Below are 26,577 nucleotides of genomic sequence, written 5' to 3'. Positions count from 1 at the left end.
TTAACATGTATACATATTTATGTCAATGTAACTTAATGTAATTCGGAACATATTTTAGAAATCAATCTATTAAGTAATCCGTTACTTTCTCGTTTAAATATTTAAAAGGAACACGTTTTTATGACTTTATATAATCAAACGCTATGACTTCCGCAAATAATAAATTATACTTATAATGATTGATGAAGCCATGCAGATTATTGAATGAGACTATACCAAGAGATGACAGGATTTTACACATAGAAATTACAGTGTTTACAAAAAAAATACACTTTTGTTGTATTGTATTTCAGCTGTGACATATAATGATCACTTTTACACATTATTTTTGTAATTATAAATTAATATTTTATCAAACAATTAAGGGAAATAAGCCTATAACGAGTTATAAATTTGTAAAAAGTATTTCTTTTTTATCTTAAATTTATTTGGACCACGTCAAATATCTTATATATTAGAGTGACTATGAGAAAGAAATTTTCAAATTCTCTGAATGCTATTATAATTGATGAATAAAATTATTCAACATATTTATACAGTATTTTTTTCTGATGAATAAATGATGTAAGACATGAATGAGGAACTGTGTCATACTCGAGACAGTTATGCCAATAATTTTTACCTGTTAGACATATTAACATATTTCATAGTGATCATATTTTCAAGTAATTATTACTTATGATGATTGATAATTAAGTTATTGTAAATTATAAAGCATTCAAGAGAGTTAAGCTCAAGGGATCTCGCGTTTTAGAATGTTATTCATGATTTTTAAATTGTAGAAAAATTTCTGCAATTTTTTTTTTTTTATAACCTCAAAAACTAAAAGATTAAATTAATAAAATTCGCTTTGAGTTTCAGATATTTTTAACCAATTTATAATTTAAATATATATTAAAAAAATGTTAAAAATGGCGAGTACTACTAGTATCTGTATCGTATTTCAAATATTAATGTAGAATCTAAAAAAAAATATACAACTTTTATGGTTCCGATTGCAAAGATGCACTCGGTTGTTTCTCATCAAACATTTTCCCCCACTTAATACTCTGAAGGTATTATTTTTTGTGATACTTCTATAAAAAAGTAAGAATAATAAAATGAATAAAATGATATTATTTATTTAAGAAAACCCCTCTTAACAGCTTTGTAAGAATACCTGCAACACTTCATCTCACGAGCGGTATCAAAGATTTCCCGAACCAAATAAACAAGCAAAAGAAACATTTTAAAAACGGGATCCACATAATAAAATATTCTCAGAACGTCTATTTGCATATAAATTAATTAAAGCAATGAATATAATCAAGATATTGTAATAGTAAACTTTGTTTTTCAATATTGAATCACATGGTGTTATAAAATAATTCAGATATCACTTTCTATTGCGATGGACCGTTGAAGGTAAATTCTGAATAACTGTCAATTATACCGCCCCTTGACTCTTATTGTCCATACAATAATAGCAGTGTCAATAACGTGACCAAATATCAAAATAAACGGCTCTTAACAGTTCGTCGATGGTTACTATTAGGTGCTTGTGACGCTGTTCGTCAATTTATCACGATTTTTAATTTCATTGACCATTAAAGATAATTTTCAGTATGGTATATATACTCCATATGAGCCCGTTAAAACACATATTCCATCATTGTCTTCCAAACATCTACGAGCGCAATGAAAATAATATGGGTTTGTACATAGAATTATATGTAAAAAATATGTTACTTATATATTACTTTGTCTTAAAATATTCTATTTGTTTAGAGTATAAGAACAAAAATATACGTTTAAAAATTACAGGTACTTTTGGGGCTCATAGGCTCAGCCCTAGCGGAGAAATTAGATCGTTCATATCTTCCACCACCTGGATCAAAATTTTCTGGAGGCAGTCCAGGGGCAATCGATGTTCCACTAGAGTTCCCGAAGGAAACGGTTCTTCCTAACCCTGGCAGCAATAATTTGGGAAAACCAGAAATAGCAATTGGTATCAACCGCATTAGCCCAATAGCCTTCAATCAACAATATGGCAGTACATCAGAACCATACCAAAAAAATGAATATAACAGTCCTGCAACTGAATCGTATGCATTATCAGAAATTTCAACAAAAACACCTGATGTGGTTTCTAACGATTTCGTTCAAACTCCTAACTTAGGTGATTTGAAAATCAATTATGAAAAATTGTACCAGACTTCATCAACCACAAAGCCTGGCAACCTTTTTAGTGTGATAGAAGAAACAAAATATATTAATAACGGTGGTGATCTTACAGATGACAACAATTACGAAACAGATAATAAAATAAGCGATGAAAGTAAAAAAATATACGGTGGTGATATTGACAGTATTCCAGAAATTAATTCATACTTTGCGAAACCTTCGTCACCTGCTGCATTTGATTTTAGTTTGTCAAAATTATATGAAACTGGTGCCAATGTTTCGTCTACACCGACTTACGACAGTTCATCGAATTTATCTGAAAGTTTATATAGTACAAAACAACCGCAATACGGTCTGAAACCTGATGCAAAGACAACATTCAACATTCCTTACACTTATTCGCCACGTACAGAAAGAATACAGGCGCAGAGAGATAGGGAAGCTGTCATCTTAAATTATGACAGTGAAATTACTCCAGATGGTTACGCTTATAGCTTTGATACGTCAAATGGAATCCATGTAGATGAAAAGGCAACTGCACTAAATGGAGTCCGGGCCACTGGATCATATTCATACATTGGAGATGATGGCAAACTCTATAATGTCAGTTATACAGCTGATGAAAATGGATTCAGGCCTATTGGGGATCATTTGCCATCTCCTCCGCCAATTCCTAATGCCATTATGAAAGTCATAGAACAGGCTACAAAAGATAGAGATTTAGGAATTTTTGATGATGGTAAGTTAAATACTTCCATTAATATTATGAAATAGTTTGTTATTTAGTTTCTATGTTAATAGAACTTCTTGTGTCTATAGCACTATGTAACTATACTTATATAAATTTTCTTTCTTAGGAACTTATGATGACAGTAAATACGGCTATAGAAATTATGAACCAAAAAACAAAATAGGATTTTTAAATAAATATAAAACAGGTGATCCCAAATACATCAAAAAGCAAACAGACCAGAAAGAAATCAAAAACAAGAAAATTCTTTCAAATAAAAAAGAAATGGGAGACAAATTGATTACAAAAGATTCGATATTTACACCTCCGGTCACAACTTTATTACCTTACGAGGAGGATAGATCAAAGAGTAATTATGATGAATTTGAAAATGAAAATATTAATGATTCAGAAAATGAAGGTAATATATTGAGTAATGAAAGTGATGGAACTGGGTACGAATACTCAAAACCTCTCGACGACTTCTCTTTGGTAACAGACAAAGAGTTTGTCAATAGAATTTCAGAGATTCCAAATCTGAATACCGATCGAATTATTGCTGAGAAGACAAACGGTAATATTCGAGGAAAACCGTTCATGACACCGTACGTTTATGAAAATGATAACACATTTCTCGACTATGACAACAGTGAATCAGTATTGGAAACACTAGGACAATACCAAGTTCAAAACAAAAATATACCGAGTGTTCAGAATACAAACACTGTCCTTCCAACTTTTTCAATTTCAGAATTAAATTCTACCAATAATATAAGTGGGGATACTGGGATAACTAACATACTACCCCAAGATCATCAAGGATACTTCTATCCCACCACAGGATCTAATTTCAACAGTGATGCTTATAATCCCATTGCAATTTCTTCAGAGAAAAACATATCTGAAAATCAATCAACAATTCCAAGAGAATTTCCTTCAAGGTTAAATTTGCAAGCTACAAAAGTAGAAACTGTTTCCAGCAATCCATCCCCATATCGAGACTACGGTTTATTCAACGATGAATCTAAAATTCCAAATGATTCTACAGATGTGGGAGAGAAACGAATGTTTATACAACAAGAAACAACCCAGCCCAGTGATCAAAACAGTTATGGTGAATACATTTCAGTACCTGCGAATGAATTAAATGACACAGAATTCACAATTAATAGAGAAAATGCCATCAAAGGCGAGGATTTCAGTGGTCCGAAACAGAGACAAAAATATGACCCTCTTACTGGATACTACTATTGAAATTAAAAGTGACCGAGCTTGTTTGTCTTTCGAGTTATAGTGTTTATACTTTTTATCTTAATAAAATTAATTCAATATTCATGACGTTTTAAAGTTGCAATATTCATTCATATATCATATCATATTTATTATATTTCCATACAATTAGTTTTCAGTGCGAAGTTAATATTTTATTTATACATTTAAAATAATCATTACAAAGAAATACTCGAGCACCATCTCATGATTGTTAATACAACTAAAATTTATGCAACTCTGAACACACTGCTAGAGATGTTGCTCAGATTACTGAAAGCTGTCGTTAGATGGCGCTGTAATAAATTACTGTGAAATAGTTTTGACGTAGCATAAGAGAATTAAATGTTTTAATTTTTAAAGCATATAGTAGGATTATTTTTGAAGCTCATGCAGATTTAAAGTTCAACTCCTAAGGCTAAATGCAAATTTCTCAGAAAATACTCCCATTTTGTGACTCAGATAAATGCCAAACGGTATAAAGTAACAAGTAGTTACGTTACTCATTGACTTTATGAAGTCATGTGGGTAGTGCCTTTAGAAAAGAAAATTATATCGTGTAACAATTTTTTTTTTATACTTAAATAGCCCGATAAATTTCAACGACAACCTTAATAATTTTGTATACTGTAGAACTACTTTGTATAAACAAATTAATGTACTTTTAGGTTGTAAAAGTCCATTGTAGAAAATCATCGAGAACAAATTAGAACCTACTTGACTTTAATATTCATTTATTAATTGTTTTGTATCACATTCATATTAAACCTTTCACAATACATCTTACTCTTCTCCTCTTGAAATAACTCTTACCTCTTAAAATTATTATCGTTCGTTTTACTCTTCCACATCTAAACTTGCCCGAAATATAAAATGATTTAATAATCACATATGATAATCGGCAAATTATAAAACAAATTACCCACAGACAGAAAATTGCCTTGTCACTAATTTGTATTAATATAATATCGTATGAGACAGGTGATGACACTTAGATTAAAATATTTCATTGAGTCATGTCAGAACATAAATATTGATTTTAATAAAATGGCGGCCAGTCAATTGATTTATTATAAATGAATGGCAATTAGAGCCAGTATTGGAATATATTTTATCATTTAAAAATACGTCATGATTTATTCATATTTTATTCAATTCTTTTAATGCTATAAGTGCTAAAGTTTTTAGGAAATATACGGATGTGTGGATGTCTGTTCCGCTATTACCCAAAAACGCTGAACCACTAAACGGTTTTCGATGAAACTTTACAGTAATGCAAGTTAGACATCAGAATAAAATATAGGCATTTATTTCCCAATTTATTATGAAATGTGTAATGATAGATATGATAGACATCCGGTTGATTGACCACATCTATAGTTTTGACATATTTTATAAATTGATTTTTGCGCCCAATCCCGAAGCCAAAACGGACAAAGATGGGGGCAAAATCTAGTAATTTCATTCATTTCACTTCATTTAAGTATTTATCACTTTAAAGAGTAACAAAACACAAACATAAACCTTAATTTTATAGTTTCAATATCCTTAGGAGTTACAAATTCGTTAATTTAATTAACTAACCGTGTAGGTTTAATACTTAAATTATTATCTAACCAATAATTATAGTTAGCAATCACTACGAAATTCCGTTTTTGAGTCACAGCAATTTATCTTCTATAGGACTTTATGGAATGAAGAAGCGACAATTCGTCCCATTGCAATATTGCGTGTCGTGATGGTATTTGTGTTTCATATAGAATGATTATGAGAGTATTATTTTAACTCTTTCATAAGACTTATAATGAAATAAATGAATTAAATTTCTAATGATATAAATGTGTTACACAACATAACATAGGCTTGTTCAACATGAATGCGCTGGTAATTTATTATAATAGCCACTTGTTTCTGTTACTTATAGTGACAGTAATACGTTCGTTGAAAAACCCCCAGAAAAAAAAGGTGTATTGTATTATTTTTTTCATAAAAATGACAAATGTTTCTAGCAAGTACAACGTGCCTGAAATTTAACCTTTGCAAGCTTAAGAACTATTTTTGGCAAACGTCCTGTATTTATTGATCACTGAGATAATTCAACAACGTGAGGCATTTGTTGAAAAGAAATGTATTGATGTTCTGATCTTTATCTCTCGACCCCGGCATTTGGAGGTAACGTTTAGGCGGTCAGAATTTATTTTAACAATATTATGAAATACGATTTGACATTATCAAATGTATGTAAGACGAGTACTTATATTAATTTTCAGTTTGAACCGAGGAGCAAAAGATCGCGAGAAAATCTGAATAGTTTAGGATAAAATCTAAGAATAATATACGCAACAAATAAAACATGTATGTAGGTATATTTTGCATGCCATAATTCTGGATTAAAATTACTTTTAGAATGAAAATATTTCATATACTCTTACAATATAATACATTTACACATTAAGGCCCCAGATGAATCTTTTATTTCAATGCAAAGGCTATAAAATATATATCCGCTATATTTTGGTCCACGTAAAGTCTTCTCACAGAGATATATATCTGACCTCTTTGGTCCATCAACTGGGTTGTAAAAGCTAATTGTTAAGACTTAACGTCATTACAGCAGAATATGTTAGTGTTGCTCAACTTAAAGTTATTCCAATGTATTACTTTCGTTATTAGGTTTGAGAAAATATTTCTTACCTTATTATTGATATTTTTGATTATAGAGAGTGAACATTTTCCTTCTAAACAATAATTATTTATCAATGACATTTTGTTCGTTTGTTCGTTTTTATGTTATTTTTTTGATATATCTGGCTCTTTTATTAAGATTATGATAAATTATGTATAACTATCCGGTATGCACGGTGTTTAAATATTGGTGAAAATCTGACATAAAATCTTGAGTATCCTTTGCTTCGAAGACTGCTATCTAAAAATAGATCTACTAAATTACTAATTATAATTTGACTACATACTAAAGAAAATCGTTTAAAGACAGACTGAAGGTTTTTCACGAACTGAATGATAACACTTAGACATTGAAAAGAATTAAATATTAGCCTTTCTGCCTATTCGATAATTAACAAGGCTTCGTACTAGATTATTTTGTCATTGAACGTATTAACAATATCGATGACTGTAAGCAAAATTATTATTTTATCTCCTTTATTAGCGGGTCCAAACTGGATGCAAATAGCGCAATCCAGAGAAAATTGGCTACATTTGGAGGAGGCCTTTACCTGCAGAGGGGTTCCTACAGAATAATATACTTAATATTTAGTATTAAAAACTTGCATAAAATAACGGGAACTATTAACTTAAAAACTTTAAAACTTATTAACTTATCTAACTTTTTAAATTAAAACTTTCATTTGTATAATTAAAACTTTTGATACTAGAAAACAATTAATTTTTTGTAAGCGTGAATTTTTCTGGAGGAAATAAAAGGCTTCTTTATTTTTTATTTTTATTTATTTTATCTCCTTTATTTGAGATAATATATACGGACTTATTAATAATTGTTGATGTTGGGATTTATGAACGCAACTGACAGATGTCACGACGTGCTTATGTCAAATATTTTTTTTTAATCTCTCCAGTCGTTTTCCCTCTGTATTGTCCGCTACGCATTTTGTTAATTTCTTACTTAAAATAAATCTTCATTTAGTTTAAACCAATCTTATGGCTTTTATTTCAACAGTTGATTAGCAAACTTCCTAATTCTAAGTTAACGCCTTTCGTTAGGTGTAACCGTAAAAATGTACAACTTATTTCTAATCAGACATCACCCAACCAACAACAACCACTGTATTAAGTGTCTGAAGCCGCGATCTCGGTATTTCCTTTGATTGCAATCATCTAAACGTAATATATTTATAAAAATTTCTATTAAACTTAATTAAACTTGTTTCTTGAATCACTATGAACGTGTCTCCCGATTCTGGAATCCCAAGAAAGCTTTGTATACAGTAACTGCATAGAAAAATATTGAATTATATATATATATATATATCTTATAATTATATGACACATCAATCTTCTTTGTATGAGCCATGGATTCAATGAATCAAAAGATCTTTTAACGTTTTACAAATACATGTATCAGACATAAATTGCGTAATTGAATAATTCTTAAAGCATCCTTGTAAATTAATAGCAGCAACATTATATGACACATGACGATGGTGCGTGTAAAGACAGGGAATTATTAAGACAATTGGGGCATCGGAAAATTTTATTAAAATCAATAAAATACAGTTAGTTCCTTATACACTATCTACAATGTACAAGCATTTTGTTTATTAATTAAAGGTACATAGTTTTTCAGAAAGGAATGAATCTTCGATCACTTTATGCAATTTAAATATAAATATTTTATTAAATTTCTATATACATGTATTATATGCTTATGTATATTTATATTTATAGGAATATTGTTTTTACAGTGTCGACATGCAACGCTTTCCTCTCACCTTAAGTTATATGTAAGAAATTTGTTCCAGCAACCGAGTCTGAGCGCGTTTTTGCATACAGTCTACAAATATTTTCCCTCTTTCATAAGTAAATTCTTGAATGTGACAATACATAACTATAGTTATTAATTATTATTTTTTTTTATTATTTTACAATCCAAGTATTATGTAAAAAAAATAGTTTTGCTCTTTAAAATTTTTTTTCATTACAAAAAAATATCCAATTAATTATCTGACAAAATATTAAATAGAAAGGAGCAGAACGACTATAACTTAACAAAACATATTGATTCAGTGATCACTATTTGATTACATTGAACAGACGAGCAAAAAAATTTAATTTTTTGTAACAAACAATATATGTTTTATATCAAATATAAGAAGATCCGTATATTTTTTCGCTCACTACCTAAATATAACATGTCGAATAGGCTTAAGTACATTTCAAAATAGACAGTAATTGCCTCATATTTACGGTATATAATTGACTTTATAAGTTAACCTATTGTCAAGGACCATGAACCTTTATTTTTATAATACAATAATAGATATAAATAGAGCAATCACGTTCATACACGGCCTTGAGCATCAAGTCATTAGCTCAAAGTTATAAGTCAAGCGTTTTTTGTTACAGCACTCTGACATGACATAGTATAATAACATTTTTTTATTTAACATTTAGTTGATATTTTGTGTTTGAATCTAGAGTACAGTCTAGACTCTAGACGGATATAGTTACAGACTTAAAAGTTGAATTTATATTCTTTAATTAATCTACAAAAAATGTAAAGGAGACTTATTTTATAAATATCCTATGTGAGAATGTATGCAACGTATATTGTAGAAATTATAGCATAGGCATAACTTGAGTAAATAGGTCAACACATTAATCATCTTAATTGGTTTTGTGGCTAACATCTCCCGGCCATTTCCGTGCTATGTTAAATAATTACGATAATCTTCGTAACGAATAGTAAAAAGATTTTTTTTTATAAATGTTGTATAAAAAAAACAACAAATAAGGAAATTGCTTATAAAACTCATTTTGGTAATTATTAAAATTTAACTTAAATGTTAGTACATTGTAATAGTGGATTGAGTCTTCAATCAATTTGGTAAATCTTCATTCCAATTTACTATATTTATAATACGCCTTTAAATAGATTAAATCTATTCAACTAAGATGAATACAAGCGTAACAGTGCTGCAGTTCTAAAACAGATCACATAATAATTTAGATGATAATTATTTAAGAGATTAATTTTAAGGTCAGCTAGTCTCTACTTAGTCGGTCGTATAAATTTATATTACAATATGGGGAATTTATTTCAAAATGTAACATTCAAATGTCGTTTATGAAAATTATACGTACGTTACGCATAAGTATGTCCTTTCTATATTAAAGATGATTTTGTTTTATTGAGAATTTCGACATAGTTTGTTAGACTTAAACATATATGGGTGGAAAGATTTTATTTTTGTGAAGGTATTTAAGCAGAGTTGCGTCATAAGCTAATTCTAACAAAATTCATGATATATAAAGTCGGATAGTGTTTTATAATTGCATTGCAATTCAACGATTGCTTGTAGTTGATGCACGCATTCCGTGGGATGGTTCGCTTGTCGATAATTGCAACATTTTGTTGAATACCAGATTGATATATTAAATCGCAGCGATTACTTAACTATCGGAATTACAAAATATAATTGTTAAATGCGATGTATTGGATTGATTTTTTTTTAAGAAATAACGATTTCAGATTCTAAATGTTTACTTCGCTTGTATTGCGAAACTTTGGTTTTCGAGTAATTAGTTCATATCAATTAATTATGCCAATGTATTTTAATGAGACAATAATTGTTGTTTTCGTTAAAACAAATATAAACAAAAAGAAATGCACAGTTTCCACAGAAAAAAAAATAGTTTAAAAACACAAATGTTTATAAAATGCTGTTATTTATATATCATTTGCTTTCTTTGCATTAAATTATTACCGAAGGCTTTAATAAATTATAATGTGTGAACAGTGTCACTCATCTTCAACCACCATACGACGTATTACGTCACATCTAGTATCAAGAATAATATATTTTTTCTTGCGTTATCTTTTTATTTGAAACACGTCAATTAAACTATCGCTTAATACAGTGAAGGATAAAGAATTACAGCAAAAACGTTGACTTTTATAAGATATTCTACGATCCCAGTGCGAATGAAGCCTTATAAAAAAAAAACTATATCAAGTCTTTCATGTAGTCATAACGAATAAAACGCTTTCCATGCTTGTTTAATAAAAAACGCTGCGTTTAATGTCCGTGTAAAAGACCTTTATATCAAAAAGATCGTGCATCGCTTGCTCTCAATATTATGGTTTATGGATTAAGAAACAATATTACACATACAGATTCAGAATACATATTTAGAAAATTACCGGTCGGCTTAAATTATTGGTGCTATGATTTGGCTATCATTAACATAATAACATTTTAGTTGCCTCCAACCTACCGGTGATCTTTGAAATTAGGACTTAAATAACTCTTAAGACAATATAAATTAAGACGTTTTTAATTTTTATTGCATTAAATTGAATCTGGTAATGGAATTATATTCTAAAACTATTTTAATTTTTCACACTTTTGATTAAGAATTTTTTAAATTTTTTTCATTCCAAAACACTTATTTGGCTCAATACACATTTTATAACAGGCGTCCTTAGACGTTTAAGACTAAGGCAATGCAAACAGATGCCCTGTATAAGATGCAAATTAGATTTTATTTTGATCTTAGCAGTGTCATCTATTATTATCAAACAGACAGAAGGATAGAAATTCCCAGTTCATGTCACTGTAATGTCACTGTGTTTTAAATGATATGATAGAAGTTATATTTAGAACAATTAAGTCATAGTTTTTTTTAGTATGGAATAAGTAATATAGAAAAATCTTTTAAAAAACATCTGTCCTTTTAAAAATACATTTTCCATTGTATACTTAATAAACTTACAACGTATAAATATTTACTTGATTTCAAACGTTTATAACATTAATATTTGATACATTGATGCTTGTAAGCAGCCTTAGCTGTAAGCCACACAAACGCAGACGATCGCTTTTCGCTCTCATTTTTAATAGGCAAAGGTTACTCTGTTTTACGTAAGAGCAATTACATTAATTGTACATCATATATGTCAAGTGTTTGTGCCATGATTGATATGTTAATAATTTAGAGTTATCTCATTGTATTGCTATTTTGTAAATTGAAGGGTTCGGGGCATGAATGATATTGCATTTCGTTATAAGAAGTGGATCAATATAGAATACAGTCTGCTTTATATTATAAATTCATTATACAACCTTATGCTTTCAGATGGCGTGTAATGAAGATATAATTAGTGAATTGAAATGCAAAACGAATCCTTGAACGCTCCCTTCTATGAAACGTCACAAATATTATTTTATTTCTCTGGTTTGTTTATCTGTGAGTCACAAAAGTTACATTGACTGATATTGAATATCAAATTTAGAATTCAATTTCGTAATTTAATATTATATTTAGAATTATGGTTTTGTTTAATGAGATCTAAGATCTTCGCGAGTATTCATTTAAATGAAACTAATATTATTCGGATAACCTACTACGCGTATTTTATTATTTTTTTAAACTACATACTCCCGATGTGTCGGTTACTTTTAAGCAACCGTGATCACGGGCAGACGAGTATCACATCTATGTAGTGTGACATGTATGTAGTTTTTTAAAAAATAATAAAATACGCGTAGTAATCCGAATAATATTAGTTTCTTATGTGGTTTTATTTATTAAATAGTATTTGTTCTCGTCTTTGCCGCATGCGTGACAATTTTCACGATCATATATTGCGTATTTAACGTCTGATAAGGGTACACAGAAAACATTTCCCATAATAATAGCATTTAGTCGCTATAAATTTAGCTTTAATGGGTTAGTAATAAAATTGTAGTTTTAATTTCTGTCTTTAATCTATGGTTTAAAAACTGCATATCTATGGTTTATTTAGAAATAACTCAATTTCAATATTTTTAATTAATAATAGTCTGGTATCCGAGCGTCACACAGCTTGAATTAGGTTTGTTCGTCATGTCGGATTATCAATTAATCCTTTAATTACTAGTAACAAGAATTAACCTTGATTATTATTTTATAATGCTATAAACAAATGTGTTAAAGGTCTAACAACAAGCAGTTTTTTTTATAATATTCATTTAATTAATTGCATTCATTATCTCTAAATAGATGAGATGAGCATCGGAATGTGTTTAGGTTGTATATGGAGTTTTGTATAATTCATCAGTGTAAATTAGAAGTTAAGCCTCCACGTAGACATAACGATGACAGGAATATTACTCATCGTTCCGTCACAGGTCTTAGCAGATATTATGATGATTTAAAAACAATAAGAAACGAAACGGCGTTTGGTGTATGCCATGAAGATTTACCAGGTGTGTCGTAATTCTGGAGACTATTAGAGATACAGGAGGAAGCAAAAGAATAGGACTAAAATAGTCCTGTCAGCTTCCAGAACTCACAATCATCGCACTAAATACAGCTGCAAGCAATATCAAAGATATTTTGTAAGTTCAGTCAACCTATATATAAGGTAAAACATGAACGTGGAATGTGGTATATATTTTTTTGTTAATATTCGCTTTAATAGCCGCAAACAGTAGCTTCGTAACTAACTAACAGTAACTTCTAACAGTAGCTCCGGACTCCGTTTTAGAGAACAATATATATAAGCTAAAAGAAAGAAAACGAATGCATCAACATTTATTCTGAATTGTTCATGAATAAAAAGATTTAATTATCTGTGACATTAAAATGAATAAAATACAGCGTTTTGACAATACATCTTGGGAGAATAATAGATATTTAAATCCTTAAGAAATTTCTATTTCTCAACAAATGTAAAATGTCCAGTTACGTGGAGTTATGTATGTATTAGTTATTGTGGACATGGCTTTTAAAATGACGAAGCGTTTGCGTTAGCCAAACCCTGACAGAAGCTAGTTAATAGATATTTCAGACATTGTTAATTAAAATAAGAAATACATTAAAGACACTTAATATGTTTTTATATTTGTTGTCTAAAAAGAAATGTCTTATAGATCACTGTATAAATTTTTCTTTAAAGTCTTGGGATTTGTGCCACGAGATATAAAAAAAAAAATATGTCTTTCTTTAAACGATTTAGATTATGTAATTGATTGTTATATCTTATATTTAAAAGCTTTTACGATTATATTTTTCACTTTGCTATAAGTGATAGTGTTTTTATATTGAATAAGAGTGTCCTTGGTTTAAATTAACCATACACGATCTGTGAAAATTTATTTACTACTAAAAAAATTTAATTTGTATCAGTCCAGTAATCATTTACTAAATACACGAGTTTTAATAGATGGTTATGGAAAACAAAAAAAAACAGAAGGGAAAGGAAATATTGACAAAGACAATAAATTATTTACAAATTTAACTTAGATCTCTCGAATATTGACACTTTTTATTTATAAAATACAAATTGGGCTCAATTAGAATTCCCATGAGATAAATCAGACTGATATTCCCGAGGTGAATGACAAATAATTCCCTTATAATGTAATTTGGTTACATAAATTCGCTGTTATTATTAAATATTTTATAATTGTTGAAACAGTTTTTTTTTAAATTACACTTTTCTCACTTATTAAATTGGTTACATTTACCAATTATCGAATATGTGTAATGACATAAACCTATTTTTTTTTAACACATAACCGGTATACAAATATGTGACTAAGCGAATATAAACAACTGAAATCTGAATCTATGTTTGGTCTAATTAAAACAAAATTGGTGAGGAACATTTTTTTCAAAATAGTTTTAAATTTGAAATGCAATTAATTAAAAATGAATCAACTTTTCATCCTGCGATATCTAATGTTTAGGGATTGTTGGTAGCCAAATAATTACGAGCAGAAAGATTGTTTATAAGACCAGCGATATATAACTAAAACAAATTAAATATTCTAGGAATGATTACCGAGATTACCGATCGCCCTTATATATTGAGGTATGCCTTGAATAAACTTTAGAACATACTTTATCGGAATATAAAACATGAATTCTCGGTTAGAATATTTGTTTTAGTAACAATTAATCAATGAAGAGAAACACGGGTATATCAATGAAGAATAAATGAGAAAACGTCTTAAAATATTTGAAAATTCAAATTGAAATGATAAATCACCCAATAATATAAATATCCTTATTTTTCATTAGTCCATACTTTTTCTATCAGAATTTTGAAACAGAATAGAAAAGAGGTCGAGGTGTATATGGTAGCAAAAACGAGTGATATATTTATCACACATTCAATAACGATTTTGCATCAACATTTAATAGGATTTACTAAAGCTCTTGACCTCACGTTTAATGTAGACTTCATTTGACTGATATATTTTACGCAATCTAATAATTTGCGTGTTATTTATCTTTGCTCATCAGTTCAGCTGTCAAAGGTATTTATGAAATGTTCGTGAATGTAACTACACTCACAGACCGTTACCATGAAAGTATTTAAATGTATATACTATTTTATATAATAATGGGTGTTCTATGTGAAAGCACTTACTCTACTTGTTTATTAAAATACTATAAATCATATCATTTTTCTTCTGTGTCTGTTGAATTCCATACATGTACATATGTATGTGACCACGTTTTGAGAGAGCCAGATTGTGTTTAATTTCTCTATGAAACTATTATTCCTTTTAAATAGCATTATATACGAAATTAGGGACGTCCGCCTTTGTTCCTATTTACACAATTTAAATATATAGTGTATATTTTTTATTGCATACAAAGAAACACGATCTTTATGTTTATTTATGTTCGTTTCCATGATAGTTCAGAAAATTTGAAATATTAAAACCATTACTACAACAACCAAGATAAGCAAGAGGATACAATATAAGGTATGAAACCTTTGTAAAAGGCGTGATGCCTAAAATGTCGACAGTTAAAGAATTTAACAAAAGGAAAAGCTTAAACAGAAAATAGTCTTAATAAAGCAACGGAGAATATTTACTACTTTTTGTTTTATTACTTTATTTATTGTTTAATAGTATTGAGACTTTTCTTACTAAACTAGTATTGAAATTAAATATTCCTATAGACATAACAAACCTATACTACGGATATACGAGAGCCGGATCGTTATAAACCTGGCGTGTAAAGTTTAAAGTAAAGTGTGTAAATATAAAAAGTTTACGATGACCTTGCGCAAGAATTCGGTATTGACCCTCCCTTGCTCATCATTACGTGACTGATGCCACCTTCGACATGTAGAGCGTGCCGTTTTTATTAATTTTAAATATATCCTACTTATATTACAAATGAATATTTATGCAAGGGTGTATGAATGTCCGTTACGCAAAACCTTCGCACGCATTTCGATGAAAGTTTAAAGTAACGTTGCCTACTTTTACATCATTAGAATGACGCCAGGAGATAAATTTATGAACATTTTGTCTGATTTAGCCTTCAGCAGTTAGAAATAGCTAATACTTTTGTACGTATTTAGTAAGAGTTAATATGTATTTGAACATTAACATTATATGCTATGCAGAAAACTACGTTACAATGTTACTAAATGCCTTAATTTAATCTTTTCATAACAAAAACAGCCTATTACTTAGAATTAAATAACAAACATAACACGTACATGGCATATAATGTGTAATTTTCATATTTAAATTAAATTAAATTTGTTTCCTCTAGTATATTAATTGAAATAGACATTGATTGGTAACGCAGTAACGTTTCTATGTGGATATAATATATGAAAATATATGTTATTTTATATTTTATTATAGTTAGCAGTATACATTACACCATTTTCATACGTCATGTTTATGTGTTAGTGAAAGAGAATTTTACAGTTGATTTTAACATTGCAAGATGTTATTCATTTAAATGTAACTAATATATTTCGGATATACTACGCGGATTTTATTATTTTAAAACTACGTAATCCCGACGTTTCGGTTACTTTTCAGCAACCGTGATCACGGGCAGACGACATCTCGTCTATATTGAAGTATATCCGAAATATATTAGTTTCATTTAAATGAATAAAACTCGCGAAAGTCTTAGATCTCATGATGGCAAGATTTTATTATTCGTTCGATGTTTAAATTATTTATGTCATGCTGAATTGTACTGTGACAAGATCAAATTTTAATGACCTCTTTGTATAAGTGATTTGCTTTACGCTTTGGATCTTTTTTATGAAAGGTGGAATATATTTGCTGTCTGATGTTTAAGTAAAAAATCTGTGATTATGCCATGGTATGTTAGATTTGCGCGTGTACACAAATGTGTTTTGTATTTTTTATGTATATTTAAATAAATAAAACTAATGAAATCTAAGACTTTTGCGAGTTATTTAAACAAAAGTAAGTTTTTTTTGGATACAACGCGTTTTTTATTATTTTATATCATCCTAATCCGGACATTACCATTAAGTACTTTATAACAATAGCGATAATGGCTAGACGCGATAAATTACTTCCATATAGACCGAAAAACTTAGTCTCATTTAAACAATTACGAAAATTCTAATTGTCACGCGAAATACATATCTTTTATCCAAAAAGATGAATCCTCTAAAATAAATTGTGGCTCATGACTTTCATTGCTTAAAACTGTGAGAGTTTAAAAAAATATATATTTTGTTACTTTCATGGACATGGAAATATAAAGAAAAATATTAACAAAAAATATATAATTATAAACAGACGTGGCTGCAATCACACGGCCAGAATTAATACTCAAATGACATTGGCCAACGATATAACCACGGATAGGCTCGTAATAAATTTGTTAGAACATTATTGCACTATTTCAATCTGGATCATCATTCCAAGGCCCATTCATTTATTTGAAAATTGTCATTTCAATACTATAAACGTTCCTCTTCATATATTCGCACAATCGATATGAATTTAATTTATTTGTATAATTAAATATTGGATTTTTTAGTTTAACTATACTGTATCGCTGTAGTCTTGCAAACGAGTCATAACCACAGTGCAGTGGATATGAATCAATTGTTACAAAATTAATAAGATTTTCTCACGTTGCTGTAACCATACGGATGTGTATCTAGGATTCTGAATCATTGATTTTATCGAAAGATCTTTGCCTAAATTCATCTTATTTTCAAATGGCTTGTAATTAAAATTTTTTTTTTTTTTTTTGGTTATCAAAAAAATTGCTCATATATTTAAATAATAATTATATTTTTAAATGTTTTATGATGTTTTGATTTCAGTTCAAGAACATTCAATACATTAAGTCGCTCACTATAGTATAGTATACTCTTTAAATTTTATATATTTGTTTCAGCATTGAAATAATTTAAATTAACGTAAATCCAACAATTATGTATATCAAATCATGTATTTTACCCAAGCTCCACGAACGTCCACAAACATTGGAAATCAAACAACATGTCTCATAGTTAGCTTAACTTAGCTTCATTTGGGGCAAGTTTTTAAAATATTAATATAATAGACTTTTAAAATTTTCACTGTTTTTCATCGATATAAGAATATAGTGCCATTTGGCTTAGGTTCAGACCAGTCCGCCATATAGCTGATCTAGTCATATTACTGAAAAAATAACTGTCATATAAAATTATTAACATTCAATAATTTATATCAATTAAGTTGTAACATTAACTAAACATTGCAAATAACTTCATAAACTCACTTAACGATTATAACTTGTTAATGCACATCAATTCCTTATCAAACCAAGCCTTTAGGCATCGATTCACATTTACGTCTCTCTAGATCGGTTAGGTAAGGACGAATGGGCGAGTAAAGCCGCCGGCTATCGTGATGCAAAACGTGACATGTCTGATTAAAATATCTTGATTAATTTTCACATAACATTATTTACAATTAATTATTGTACCTCGAATACAACTACTGAATTTGAAGTTTCATACACAACGAATCCAATATGGAAAACTTTGTAAGGCATTTCATCATAATAGCGACAATGCTATAAAATAAGGATATTTAGATTTTTTAAACTATATTAAAAATTATTATCCTTAGAGATATTATTAAGTAGAATATCGTGATCGGATTATAAGGAATACCATCCTAGCATTGTCATTAAAGTATTTGCTGTTTAAAATGTATCATTTGGTTTTACCGCATTTATTACTATCAACGAAATATTTATGACTAAGCTAAGTTGAAAGGTAGCCGGATGCTTTGAAAGTGCTGCCGTTACTTAGACCTTTTGGTGAACTTTAATTTCTAAGAAGAGCTATTTAGATTGAAACTTAAAACAAAAAAGTAAAAGCTTACGCCTTTCGCTTAAACAAATAATTTTCGACTCTCTTTATTGTTTATTGATCAAAAACTATGAACTAAATTTATGTTTTGTTATTTAGTCCTTATGACTGATTTTTAAATTTTTAGAAATATCAAGGTTTTGACAAATAAAAACCTTATACTTAATTGACCTCATTGTAATTAAATTCGCCTCCTCTTCTTTATGGTCCCTTGGATAGTAAGCGATCTAGTGATCTCTAGTGCACCGCAATGCAATGGCCATGATACCTTTTTACTACAGAGCGTTCTAAGGTAAGATGGGAGGTATATAACGTCAAGATGATCTAAGGAGAGCACAGTTCATCTCAAACCTTGCAAGACGCATCAGTTGAATCACAATTATTACTAATATGAAACTGGTAAGTTAGTCCTTAGTTGTCTTGGTAACTAGAGCTAGAGCTGTGGAATCCTAAACCTTCTGTATATATAAATATACATATATACCAAGAAACTAATGAATTACTTATTTTTTCATTGTATTAACATTTTCAATTCGGGCAACTTATTTCCACTTTAGAAATTTCAGTGGAATAAGCATAATGTATAAAACATAAGGCATATTTATAAAAAAATTAAAAATATAAAAGAAGATTAATCTTCTGGTACTCCCTTTCTAGATCGGCTATAGGAATTCTGGTTCCTTGTTTACTTGAATTGCAAATTTCGTAAAGAAAAAATGATTTCTTACAGTTCGTGGTTGCCGCTATTCTCGGAGTCTGCTCAGCAGCCCGCCTTGACAACGCATACCTCCCTCCCAGAGGTGGAGATGGCGCAGGCTATGGTGCTACGGGTTCTGGTTTTGGATCCGGCTTTGGTAGAGGGGCTGTAGCAGGCTTTGGACCTAGCGGCGCTGGTTTCGGGGGAAATGCTGGAGGACAAAGCTACAGCGGAGCCGGTGTTGGAGGCGGTTCAGGTTTTGGACAAGGAGCCGGTCAAGGCTACCAAGGTTTTGTAGGAAAGAGCAACCCCGCCGACGCTAACGCCCAAATTCTGAAATACAACAACGAAGTTACTGCTGAAGGATTCTCATACGATTTCGAAACATCCAACGGTATTAGGGCTGATGCTTCCGGGGTGGCCACTAATGGTGTCCAATCTCAGGGTAGCTTCTCGTACAAGGGTGACGATGGCCAAGACTACTCCATCACATACACTGCTGATGAGAACGGTTACCAACCACGTGGAGCTCATCTGCCCACTCCTCCTCCCATCCCTGAGGCGATCCTGAAATCCCTGGAGCAAAACGCTCGTGACGAAGCAGCTGGCATCGTTGACGATGGTAAGTTTACTTATTCACACCATAAACATAAAACCTTACATTATTGAGAAGTCATTTCGATCATTAGAAATATATTACCAATGTAGAACATACGAATAGAATACTCGCTGCTATTAACATCAAATAAATGAAGCTATAAATATTTTCATCGAACTATCACTATCAAGTTTATACTAACACTATAAATTTTATAGCGCCGGTTTTGACAGCAATCATTTATAATGACGGCAAAGATGATGTAATTAATATTAAAGACGGTTTGGTGTCTGTACAGCAAATATTAAATACACTGACACCGATCGATCTAAGGATTCAATAAGTTAAGAATGTTTTTTATAACGACATTACTTGAGCAAAAAGCAAGATTGATGTAATAAAATTCTTTAGAAAGGAATCTGATGTTAGAGCAGAATTTAACCTTTAGAATAAATAGGCCAAGTTGATAATGAATAAGTTCAAAAAGATATGTGTAATTCTCAATGAAACTAAACCACATACTTTTAGTTTCAGAACTTAGTTTTTTTACTATCTTTACAACTAATAAAAACCAAGAACATTTTGAACAATGTTACATCGAAATTAAATACTTTTTGCATCATTCCATACCCGGTACTAGATTAGAGCAAAAAATATTCGAGGTGTACAATAGTATATTTGGGTTTTTATTAAAGGCATAAATCCCAATATTTTAATAGCACTGTTAGTTACTACGTCACTCATGTTAGTATCGAAATATTTTGTCCTGAAAAAAAAACTTTCAATATAACAATTATTCACGGTCTTCATTATTGCAAACACGAAAATGTATTTCAATAAAATCAATCAATATTACTTAAGTAACTTATAAAAAGTTGATATAATCTCACGAAACTCCTCTTTAATGAGAGGTAACGTCTTATGAGAAGCAATTTCTATATAATTACGCTTGATTGGGTCAGCTTAATAGTAAGATAAGACACTTGCATCACGAATATTAGGAAGCAAATCGGTTCGGTCAAGGGTTAAAGTAAATTGTATAACGTAATTTATTGAAGATCATTTAAACTGGTTTAATTTGTACGCACCTAGTGCTAAGATCATATCGTTTGTGCTAAATTATACATTACGGATACCTCTTCTAATGTGAGGCAATCTTTCCGATACATTTATGGTGTTTATTTAGCTTCGTTCTTAGAATCAAAGGGTCAGACTTAGATTCTGTGAAGTACTTTCAATCGTATCGATCTCACTTTGATATTCGATGGTAGGGCGTGGTTGAGCTTCAAGGTTACTTACTAAGAAGGATCGCATTGTAACTTTGTTATCCAGATCAAGTATATAGCGAGAGCGGCCAGAGCTTTGACAGAGATACAAAAGTCTGACTATTGCCCTATATACGCTAGTTTTCGCAAATATCGTGAGTTCAATGCATGTTGGAATATTCACCATGTAATGATTCTCAGGCTTTATATGAGACCCGTCCAAATCGTGACTATTTCTGATTTATTCTCATAAATAACTATTACGTTATGTGGTTAATAAAATTTCCACCGTGACTTTTTAAATATTACTTAAGAAAGTTAGTTATAATTGGGGTGAGATAATTTTTTGGCGTTTTTAATATTCTTAGACATCTTTTAATATTATAATAATTTGTAGTATATAAACACTTTGTAATGTATTCATCACAATAGCCAAGTGAAGTGACTAATGATGATTTAACGTTACTCAAACGTGAACGCTTTTAGAACTGTCTGTTTAGATTTTAAAATCGACATCATATTTCATCTAAAACATTAAAATTAAAAGCAATGTTATTTTGTATTAAAAGTATTAATATAGTTTCGAAGAGATGAATTTTATAATAAGTAAAATTCCTTTAGTGATCGGCATAGGTTTTAGGATGGTATCGTATATACCTATATACATATAATTAAAAAATAATTGAAGAAGAAACAGATATTGGTAACTGAACATACAAGTATATGTGTCTTCATATTAAAATATAATTACACCACAGTCTACACAATATATCTTCATTGCACATATATTTCGTAAACTAAAACAGTATTTGTTATACTAAACGCCGTTTCACATCAGTTTAGTCTATAAAAGCGTTTTATGTGACAAAATATGTTCCCATCACACGGGAAACTTCAACAAAGCTACGTCGGGTTATCGCGTTCAAACATTCACTTATATTTCTCACACTTCGTTAATTCGTTTTAAAACTAGTTGATACCCGTGACTCGGTCTAGGTTTTTCTTTTACCGGAGTTGAAAATATCGTGTAAGACCTCCACGGCATTCCAAAGGTGTAAACTTAAAAATCCTGCCTGATGTTTATAAATGTAAGTTACGAGACGTTGTGAGAGAATCTTAAGATTAAAAGACATCATACATTAGAATATAAAAGGGACAAAGAAGATAATTATATAATTAATACAATACATTCCTCTTGGGCCTGGAAATAATGATCACCTCAATCAACTTATAATGACGTAGAAAACAATATTCTATATACATACATATACATATATATAACGTATAAAAAATACAGTGACATTCATATGGTTACAAAAAAGTAAGTTTAAAAGCATAACAAAACAAGGTTTGTATTTAATTAAACTTATTTTTGGTGTATAAAATTTTAAATTCTTAAACCGTTTGTATTGCGGCACCTTCCCTTCACTCAAACCAGACACTAATACTCATCGCTTACTAAATGGTGAAATATGAGAGGATTTTAAGTAATTTCGTTAACACCAGAAATAGATTCGGAGTTTTTTAAATTTAATTTAATGGAATTTATACGAACCTAGGCAATTACTTGTCATAAATAAATGATGTCATTGCAACTTTTGAACTGCGAATCCGTTTTCATCTGGATCTTCGTTAAGGTTAAGGATTTATCATTTAAGATATCTTGCCATGAAAGCTTTTGGAACAATCGTAATTTTGTCTAAGAACTTCAATTTTGACGAAATTATATCCCAACCTATAGAATTTTGACTGATTTAAATTTAGAACTATATTACAATAAGTTTGAGTAAAGTAAATTATTTTAAAAATATATGATTATATCACATAATGATATATTAATTTATATGTTACGTAATAAAACGTTAAAGTTCGTAATACACGCTGTGTGTGAAACAGATGTCGCAATTGAAAATGGTTCAAAATTACCGCTCCACTTGTACTTGATGAGCCGATTGTTTGCTAAAGGTCAACTTAAACGATGCAACAACAATCAAAAACTGCAATTTTATAATTGATCGAAATTAAAAACTCTATCTGTGAAGCGCTAGATCATGTTTTACAAAAAATTCATTGTTACTTCAAAAGCTTTGTCGTATACTTGTTGTCGTTAATAGTTTTACTACTTAAGCAACAAAAGGCATAGCAACACCATAATAATTAAATAGTAATCGCTTCTGCGAATTATGATTTGTTATAGAAATATATTGCATTTGTTTTATGAGAAAATTGTTACGATATCCGCAGGCTCTTACCGCGGCGAGGGTGCTGGAAGCGCGGCGGGTTACTCCGGCCAGGGTGCCTACTCTGGCAACCGTGGTTACAACTCTCAGGCTGGTAACTTCGGTGGTTCATCAGGTTTCGGTGGATCTTCAAACATTGGCGCTGCGTCCCGCCAATACCTCGCTCCTAACGTTGGCGCCCGAGGCTCTGGCAACGGAAACTACAACTCCCAAACAGGATACCGTTACTAAATAATTGACAGAATATAAGCTATGTTTTTGTTAGTTTTTAAATTCCATCTATTTAATTAAATAAAAATTTAACTAATATAAAACATAGCTGTATGCATTATTTATGTATAGCGCCATCTATGAATACAATAACGATTTATGCTGTGAACCGATTATGTGATTGTAATAAGGCTAGGCAGTCAAAGACGTTGACTTTGCTCGGCAACGAAACATGTTTTAATACTCGTGTCTATTTACTCAGTCTTTCTTTCCCTTTTCTTCATAATATGTGATCTCATTAACATTCTCCTATCTCTTTGTTTCATTCTTCTCCTAAATAATATTTAATTGTAAGCTAGTTTAGAAAAGGCTATGTAAATGGACAGTACTAGGATAAAGATTGTATTAAAATATGAAACGATTTGTCATTATATAAATATTGTAAATAATTTAATGAAAAATAAATGTTTTATAGCATATATATTATTTTTATTCTATATCACGAGGAACTGGCACCAAATAAATAAAGTAAAACTAAATACACACAAACCATAGATAAAAACATTTTTTTTTAATATTAATTACTATATGATTACATTTATTAAGTTTTGTTATAAAATATTATTTATAACTTTATTAACTATTTTTACCTGAATCATATAAAACAGTAATATATACTTTTTCTTAAAGTTCGATCTAAACAATGGTAATATACGTAATTTCATTAAAAACTACAACTACACTTTCAAAACAAAAATCTTGTAATAAAACTTAGAAATAATAATAACAATAATTTGGCTGATATAAAATTATAATTTATAAAAGTTTAACGCACTTAATAGCTTTTCATTTGTCTTTTTTGATAGTAACGAAATGTTATGTATATATACGTACAGGGTCAGACCTGGTAAGACTAGGACATTTCGCAACTGGGATGTTTTTGTTAATAGTAAAATAAGGACATATAATAAGAGTTTATTAGATCGGGTAAATATATCATCAGTAGAAAAGAAATGAGATGGATATTCAATGCTCTGTATGCTAAGTCAAAGTTGGCATCATCATTCTTTGTTGTTTTTTTATGTAAAAGTTGGCAAACGAACAGACGGTCTACTCGATGGGCAGTAGCCACCGACGCCCATCGACATGCGTGACTCACCTTAGTTGTTAAGGAAAAGGGAGGGGTGGGAATATGGAAATGACAGGAAAGGGTGGGAACAGGGAAAGGGCAACCGGCTCTCTTACTCATGGGACGAAACGCAGTCATTAATGACTACTCCACGCCGATTTTCTGTGAGAGAGTAAGACTTCTCCGATAAAGCCAGCCCATATTTTAGTTGTAGTTATTTGACCACAGCTAGGCTCTACCGCTTATTAAATATATTATTAAAATATATATTGTGATGCCCAAAAATATTGTTCACTCTTAATCACAATCCTCGTGAAGATTTGAAGCAGTTCAAATTTTTTATCCTGTATGTTTAACCGAAGTTGTCCCTACATACGGAGCTTTACAGATTTATATTTAGAAATCTTCGCACATTATAGTATTGATTATAATAAATTATTAAAGAAGAAACGGAAAACGCTTAGTATTCTGTGGACGGTGCAAATTTGGATGGGGCATAATGATAAAAGGATTGGAGTTTACACCAAATGAACTCCGCAAGTTCCATAGCTTATACAAGTATATAAGTATACAAATATAATTTAGTATTCAGTCTAATATTTATTTTAAAACATTTCGTTAAAATGATATTTAAAAAAAAAAATCAAAATTATATTTTTCCAACATCCGTCTAAATACGAATTTGCTATTAAAAAACAATTTTACAAAATATACTAAAGATTTCTGCACGTACTTTTATATATTTTGTGGGTTATAAAATATTATTTATTTTCATTAGGTGTTTTATCTTCAAAATTCAGTTAATATCGTAAATACAAAAAAAAATTTTTTGGGCCATTTTTATTTTGCTTCTGTCCATGAGCTATAGTATACGGGTATTAGTTAAAGATACATAAACTATCTCCATCATCATATACAAATATTCTGCCATAAATAAACCTGTCCATGAAAGCTTTCACAACACGCAACAGAGTTCATTTAAATTTATCTATCTAGTTCAAAAGCTAAAGATCTGACCTCATCTCACATAGTCATTAGACTCATCCCACTTTATATGGTCTGACTGAACCAGTGTTTTTGCTGATTGCCAAGTTTGGTTTGGATATCGTGCGATTGTAAATACCTGGTTCGAGGGAAAACATACACAATATCGGAATAATTGTGCAACCTTAAATATTATTATGTATAGTCCTTTTTTGTGACAGCTTAGTCTGAATTTACGAATTTACACAAACAATATCAATGAGGTATTTTGTATCCTATGATATGGCTGTCCAGTGGTATAACACAAAATTTGATATGTCGCGTCGAGAGGCTTGTCTTATCGTAAATATTCCTTTTCGTGGATTCGTTCATTATAATTATTTTTAAATTACCCCCCTCACCGATGTAAATAATTTTAGTAATACATCAAGT

General features: G+C 30.0%; 2 protein-coding genes across 2 annotated transcripts; both read left to right on the top strand.

The window, feature by feature from the left end:
- The first annotated feature begins 1,677 nt into the window (after nt 1-1,677).
- LOC116772167 (uncharacterized) lies at nt 1,678-4,170 on the top strand. Its single transcript, XM_061528236.1, has 3 exons — nt 1,678-1,692; nt 1,804-2,902; nt 3,021-4,170. Exons 1-3 carry the CDS (start codon nt 1,678-1,680, stop codon nt 4,145-4,147), a joined length of 2,241 nt encoding a protein of 746 aa, XP_061384220.1. The 3' UTR covers nt 4,148-4,170.
- Nucleotides 4,171-19,272: 15,102 nt separating this feature from the next.
- LOC116772188 (pupal cuticle protein 36-like) lies at nt 19,273-24,511 on the top strand. The gene is made up of 3 exons (XM_032664285.2): nt 19,273-19,421; nt 19,753-20,341; nt 23,827-24,511. Exons 1-3 carry the CDS (start codon nt 19,413-19,415, stop codon nt 24,051-24,053), a joined length of 825 nt encoding a protein of 274 aa, XP_032520176.2. The 5' UTR covers nt 19,273-19,412; the 3' UTR covers nt 24,054-24,511.
- The last annotated feature ends 2,066 nt before the right edge of the window (nt 24,512-26,577 follow it).

The sequence above is a fragment of the Danaus plexippus genome (genome assembly GCF_018135715.1).
Source record: "Danaus plexippus chromosome 16 unlocalized genomic scaffold, MEX_DaPlex mxdp_23, whole genome shotgun sequence".
NCBI lineage: Eukaryota > Metazoa > Arthropoda > Insecta > Lepidoptera > Nymphalidae > Danaus > Danaus plexippus.
Note: the sequence above shows the minus strand (reverse complement) of the source record. Positions and strands in the feature narration are given on the sequence as shown.

What these genes read in the sequence shown, in the direction of transcription:
- LOC116772188 (XM_032664285.2), top strand. An exon ending in AGCTGGCATCGTTGACGATG is followed by an intron (nt 20,342 to 23,826) that starts GTAAGTTTACTT and finishes CGATATCCGCAG; the next exon opens with GCTCTTACCGCGGCGAGGGT.
- LOC116772167 (XM_061528236.1), top strand. An exon ending in TTTAGGAATTTTTGATGATG is followed by an intron (nt 2,903 to 3,020) that starts GTAAGTTAAATA and finishes TTTCTTTCTTAG; the next exon opens with GAACTTATGATGACAGTAAA.